General features: G+C 45.7%; 1 protein-coding gene across 1 annotated transcript; it reads right to left on the bottom strand.

Annotated features, from left to right (window-relative positions):
* Positions 1 to 6,141: 6,141 nt before the first annotated feature.
* Positions 6,142 to 6,549, bottom strand: LOC102869768 (40S ribosomal protein S17-like). Its single transcript, XM_006893517.1, has one exon. It carries the CDS (start codon positions 6,547 to 6,549, stop codon positions 6,142 to 6,144), a length of 408 nt encoding a protein of 135 aa, XP_006893579.1.
* Positions 6,550 to 6,752: the final 203 nt, after the last annotated feature.

Raw genomic sequence — 6,752 nt, 5'->3', positions numbered from 1 at the left:
ACTTTCAAGCACACGTCATTTTCTTGCGAGCGTCCTGGCTTTCTCTGATCCGCTTGGAGAAAACCATCCTTATTGCCATGCAAAGACGCTTCTCAGACTGCTGCAGGTTCTGGGGTGAGAACTAACAAAACAAGGGAAAGAAAGAAAGAAAAAAAAAGCGGAATCTTTGGTTTCCCTCATCAGGGTTGATGTGGGGGTAGTGTTGGTGATTTCTAAGCCAATTGCCACACAATCATACTAAAAGCAGAAAAATGCACACGCGTTTACGGCCCTTGATTTCAAAAAATTTTCTTTTTGTTTGCTTTCCCTGTACTGTGGTGACGTGAAGACCAGGCTAAATAAACGAGGGGAATGGAAATTTAGCTGAAGAGTTGGCTCAGGAGAATAGAACCCTTTCATGTTGCCTCTGGCTTCTCTATTCATGTATCATGATGCCAAGTTTTGGCAAAGAGGCTAAGTTTGTATTAAGTTACAGCCAAGTTATGTTGCCTTTGCCCATTCAATTTATTCTTGGCACCCTCCAGGGAGTATTTATAATAAAGTCCCATTTCGAACATTATATTGCCCCAGTGAAGTTCTAATAACACTGGGTATTTATTTCATGTCTAACTCTAGCAGTTCAAAGCACTCTGCAGACATTCCTGAACTGATCTTAACATCCCTGCAAGATTTTACAGATCGGGGACGCCAGCTGGGGTACAGACACTTGCTCAAGATCACCCAGGAAGACCACAGACTACCCCATATTAATCATAGACCTCTTGACATCTAGACACTCTGGTGCCTTCCACGGTGGTGGATTCCCGGGCTCTTATCTACATGTGGCTGAATGGAAGGCCTGTTTCCTTCACCGGGAGAACTTTAATTAGGGAAAGCGGGAACTCCGTAGACACTGCAGTTTGTGTGTCCTATCATTAATTGGGTAGAGTATCTATTAGGGGCTTTGATTCTTTGGCAATGGGGTCAATGTTTTGATAGTTACAAGAATAGTTTGGGACTGTGTCCCATTTGGACAAAGCTACGGTGAGGATGTCGCTAGGGCTGTAGGAGCAGTTATCATGAGGGTGTGTGTGTGTGTGTGTGTGTGTGACAGGAGAGACATGGGGGTTGCAGATGAGATGACGGAGAAGCCACCATGAAGGGGCTTCTATATGCCTGAAGAGTCTCTGTCAGATCTTCGTCTGAACATTACCCTCTTTCAGTTAGAGGCTGAGCTCATTCTACAATACTTGGCAGATACTGCATTTAAGCGCGGAGACTTTGTGGCAATCCCATTCCGAGCAAGTTAGGGCCGTCTTCCAAGAGCGTGTGTTCTCTTCACCTCTCTGTGCTCCGTTTTGCTGGCTCTCACAGCAACTCACGCTTTCCTTCATGCAGACATTCTTGGTGTGACGTTCAATGTGTCAGACTGCTAACAGAAAGGTCGACAGTTCAAATCCGTCAGGTGCTGCAGGGGAGGAAGATGGCCAGTCTCCTCCCCTGAAGATGGACAAGCTCAGGCTTCCGGCAGATGAAGGGCTGCTAGCAGGCGGACTGGACTGCAGTTTTGGGGTTTTGTTCATCTTACTGCACATGTATTAGACTTGAGGGAGCCCTCACGGCCTAGTGACAAGAAGCTGCACTGCAATCCCTAAGGCATGTGGTTCGAGGCCAACAGCCACTCTGTGGGAGGATGGGCAATTTCCTCCCGTGAGATTAACTGCCTCTGAAAACCTGCTGGAGGGTCAGCTGTGGGTCAGTTCTGACTTGATGGTACATAACAACAACAATAAGAGGGAGTTAAGACAACTTTTTTATGTACTGGAAACCCTGAAGTGACTCACTTACAATGGTGCTGGTGTACACCGGTGGTCTGGAACTGGAACTGGACTTGGAACGTCACCAAGTCCTGCCTGTACCTGATGATCTGGCACGGGCTCTCAGATGGCTGTTGGGCATTTCCTGGGCACTCTTCATGCTTGCCAACTTCCACTGAGTTTGCTATCACATCAGAGACTGAGAACGAGGCTGGCTGAATGTGTTGAAGGTGAGAAGGAGGTACCGCCTGGCATCCCAGTGCCAGAGGCCAGGCTTCTCTCCAGGTCACGGGTTTCCCACCTCCCACGGCTGGTGGAGCAGAGGTGATTTTGCCGGATGCATGTAGAGCAGGGTGGAGAGGTCATTTCTGTGAGCTTTTCTGAGACTCACAGAGGTGGTGCGGCTGCCACAGCCTTGGCGTGGGGCCTGCTTCACAATCTGTTTCCTTTACAGCTGACACATGGTCTACGAGTGCTCCTCCACATCATCTTCAGGAGGAGAGTTTAGTCTTTCCCTGCACGTCCTTCCTCCTCCACCGCCTGGGGCCCCCATGCTGCAATGTGCTGCTGCTGGCAGATCGTTGCATGGGACCCAGGGCCGGGTGGGTGGGGGGCAAGACAGACTCTAGGCCTAGGAGGAGCTGGACTGTTGGCCACACTCACAGGCCGTGTGACCGGGAGTCACTAAATGGAAGCGGATTAAATGGGTAGATATTACGTTAATGTCATAAGATTGTTAGATACGATGTTATTAGGAACCCTGGTGATGTAGTTGTGTGACGTGTTGGACTACTAATTGAGAGTGTAATCTGTAAGTTCCTTCTAGGGAGAAATGTGAGGCAGTCTCTTCCCATCAAGATTTGTAATCTCAGAAAATTTTGAGATCTCCCATGCTATATAGTATTTTACAAAATTTTTTCTTTTTTAGTATTGCATAATATTCCATTGTGGGATATACCACAATTTCTCAATCCAATGGTGTGCTGATAGACATTTGGGCTGTTCCCATTTTCTTGCTATTATTATTGTGAATAATGCTGCTATGGACATAGGTGTACATATATCCATTCATTTCTCAGTTCTGATTTCCTTGGAGTATATTCCTAGAAGTGGAATAGCTAGGTCATATGAGATTTCTATATTTAGCTTTTTGAGGAAATGCCAAGCCTTTTTTCCATAGCGGCTGTACCATTCCACAATCCCACCAACAGGGCATTAGTGTTTCCATCTCTCTCCGTCTTCTCCACCATTTATTGTTTGTTCTGTTGTTAACTTTACCACTGCTGCTGGAGTGAGATGTTTTAATATTGATGCATTTAGTATTGATGTTTTAATGTGCATCTCTCTTAGTGTTGGTGATTTTGAACATTTCCTCATGTATTTCTTGGCCATCCAAATATCTTCCTTTGTGAAGAGTCTTGTCATGTCTCTTGCCCATTTTGTGATTGGATTATCAGTCTTTTTCTCGTGGAAGCTCTGTAGTGTTCTGTAAAACTTATGAATGAGATCTTCGGAGCAGTTTTTTTCCTCAGTCTGTAGGCTTTCCTTTTACCCTATTTGAAAAAGTCTTTGATGCACGTTGGGATTCGATCTTAAGGCGTCCTCATCAATCTCATCCTCTCCAGGTAGCGCATTTGGCTGTGTTTGTTTATGCCATAGGCTAAGTCTTCTAAATTTTTTCCTATTTTCTCTCTTATGATCTTGATGGTTTGGGGTTTTACCCCTAGGTCTCTGATCTGTTGGTTTTTGTGTGTGATGTGAGACGTGGATCTTGTCTGATTTTTCTGCCGGTAGATGCCAGTTATGCCAGTACCATTTGTTAGAGAGACTGTTGTTTCCCCATTTAATGGGTTTTGTTACCTTTGTCAAATATCTTGACTGTAGGGTGATGGATTGATTTCTGGATTCTCAAGTCTATTTCATTTAACTCAACATCTCCAGCAAATAGAAAAGGAACATCAACCTAATCCCATAACATCTAGAAGGACGGAACTTGGAAGGATGAGGCCTGAGGTCTGTGGGGTAGGAAACACTGAATGCCCCACTTCTTTGGATGATGAGAGAATCCTGATGGCATGGTGGTTAAAACACTTGTTGCTATGCTGAAGTCTTGTTCCAACCCCCCAACACCCTCCGGGAGGGAAGGGAGGTAGCGCACTTCTGTGAAGACCACAGCCGCAGAAATTGACTGGGTCTCTGTATAAACTCAGTGAGGGCACAGCAAATGGAACCAGGCCAAGTTTTGATGTGCTTCCAGAATGGAGGAAGATTAGGAAAAAAGGTGAAGATCTTCAGGAAACATTATTGTTCTCCATGACAGAGAGGGATGTTCTACATGTGGATACTTTTTATTCCTAACGAGAAATATCCAAGGAATGAAATTATGATATTCAAGCAGATTACAGAAAGACTTCACTCTGGATACAAAGTCCAATCCCAAACACTAACAGAACAGTCAAATCAAACAAACCCAAAATGATAAAAATGTCCAACTGAACTAACATTAACAGAAAGAGACTTGCCAGATGCAGCAAAAAAGGGGGAAATCCAACCCCAAAGCCAATGCCACTGAGTTCATCCAGGTGTGTCGTGGGTCCTACAGGGCAAAGGAGAACAGCCTCTGAGTGTCTACTGAGCTACACGCCGGCTGCTAACGTGCGGGTCGAGGTTGGAATCCATAACCTGCTCCTTGGGAGAGGCAATCTTCCGTTGGAAAGACACACCACCTTGGAGACCTGGTGAAACACGTCAGGAATCCGAAGGGACTGGTTGGCAGTATGATTTTGGCTTCAATCTTGACAGAAGTAAACTGCTACTTTTCCCCCTTATCTAGCAGCTGTATTTGAACTTCCAACTTTGTAGTTAGCAGACCAATTCTTTGTTTTCATGATAAGAGCTTATATAAGATCAAAGTAAATAAGGAGAGTAAGCTTTAGGCTTTGGGTAATATCATTATTAAGATTGACTTGAGACCTAAGAAGCAACTGGAGCATTCTACATGCAGCCTTTGACTTCCCCCAGGGGCGTGACAAAACTGACCCCGTATTTAGAAAAAACCCAATACATTTCCAAGAACAAATTGTCCCGTCCACATTCCTTGTCCTCGAAGCACTTAAAGCTAGAGGTAAACAATTGTGATGCAAACAGGAAACTGTAGCCACAGGAGAATGAAAACAAAGCAAAGAGCAAACACTCTTAAAGAGCTATTGGGTCAAAGATGAAATAAAAAACCACCCAAGTCACTTAAACTATGTGATTGTTGACTGGCAACTCGGTCTAGTTGAGGACAGAGGCCAAACACAACCAACTTCTCAGCCAAGGAGCGGGTGCGAAGCGTCCTGGTCACTCCCCACGGACACCAGGTGGACACGGGGCCATCTTTATGGACATGTGGTGATGATCAAGAAAAGCTGCAACGTCAAACGGTTGGATGTATATATATGGCAGCTCGGCTTTCCATCTGCTTTTGCTTTTTCAGCAGGGTGTGGGTGTGCGCGTTTGTTTTGTCTCTGTCTTCCACTTCATTCTAATGGACACGAGGCAGTTGTTGTCACATTAGCTCCTGACAATCTACAATAGAATGAAAATCTGCCTCCTTTTTAAAAAAAAAATCAATGAAAGTTTACAGAGAGTTTGGATTTCCATTCATCCATTGTCACACTTTTTCCCCTGCTCACCTCTCCTCTCAGTTCTCTCTTTTCTTTGAAAAGTAAAGGAAAAATTCTTTGTTATACAATCCCTCCCCCCAGGTCCACTCCACTGTGCAGCCTTGGTTCTGGACTCCTGTCATGACAATAATACCTGATATGCCAGGTGCACAGTCTCTGCTGTGCCTGCATCCACTCTGCCGTCACTGTGTCAATCCGTCTCTCCGAGAATCTCTTTCAGCTTTTCCAGGCACGATGTCCTTCCCCAGAGCCTAGCTGTTCGCGGTAACATACAGAAGGAATGTCAGACGAGGCCTCGTCACCTTCGTCACCTTTGCCTCTAAGAGCCTCTCCGACTGGAGTTCTTCCAGCACACGGTAGGATACTCTTCTGCAAATATATTTAATAATTTTGCCAGCCCCATGATTCAAAGGCATTTTTGTTTGTTTGTTTATGTACCAATTAAATGTTAAAAATTCAAACATAGTTGCTGATGGGTAAACTCCAACTCCTGGTGACCTCGTGGTTGGAGGGCTAGTACCCAGGGCAGAAGGACCCCAGAGGCCAGCTTTTCAGGAAGATATCACCTGGCTTGATGTCACCTGGCCTAATATCACCTGGTTGGGTTTTTTTTTTCTTACAAAGGCAAGGCTCGTGTGCCCAAATTTATTGAAAATATTACAGCACAGCAAACAGACTCAGACGGCTCCACGCGGTGTTTTGAAATTCATCCCAACTGTGGGCTCAGTGACTTGCAGGTTGGACAGACTGCCAAAGTCCAAGAATTTCAGCATTTCCTTAGTATCAGGTTCTACTTCAATGATCTCCTGATCCAGGGCTGAAACCTCTGGTACATAATTATCTCTCCTTTCTCTCTCCTCCTCCTGCCGCTTCATGGAGATGCCTCTCACAGGCCCTCTCTGAATCCGCTTCATCCGCTGTGTGACACAGCCTGCTATCTTGTTCCGGAGTTTCTTGCTGGGAATAATGGCGATCTCCTCGTACACACGCTTGTTCGTGTGGAAGTCATTACCCAGGCGCGTGTCGTATTTCTCAATGATGACCCAGGCCGCCTTCTTCACGGTTTTGGTGCGAACGCGGCCCATGTTGGCGGGTCCTTGGTGAAAGAGCCTGGTCTGTCTTTTAAGGTGCCTCTGTATGAATTTGGGCCTCCCAACTTTCTGTTAGCATCTGTCTGTTTAACCATTTCTTCCATCCTGAGACTCCAGGGATCAGACTCAACACACATGCCCGGGAATCAAGGGAGGCCGGGTGGGGACGCAGCAGAGCAGCTGAACGTGTAGGATTG

Source organism: Elephantulus edwardii, unplaced genomic scaffold, assembly GCF_000299155.1.
Source record: "Elephantulus edwardii isolate Elephantulus edwardi_28Jun2011 unplaced genomic scaffold, EleEdw1.0 scaffold00127, whole genome shotgun sequence".
NCBI lineage: Eukaryota > Metazoa > Chordata > Mammalia > Macroscelidea > Macroscelididae > Elephantulus > Elephantulus edwardii.
The sequence above is the reverse complement of the archived record's forward strand: the minus strand, read 5'-3'. Positions and strand labels throughout refer to the sequence as shown.

What these genes read in the sequence shown, in the direction of transcription:
- LOC102869768 (XM_006893517.1), bottom strand. Translation starts at nt 6,549, where the DNA reads ATGGGCCGCGTTCGCACCAAAACCGTGAAGAAGGCGGCCTGGGTCATC.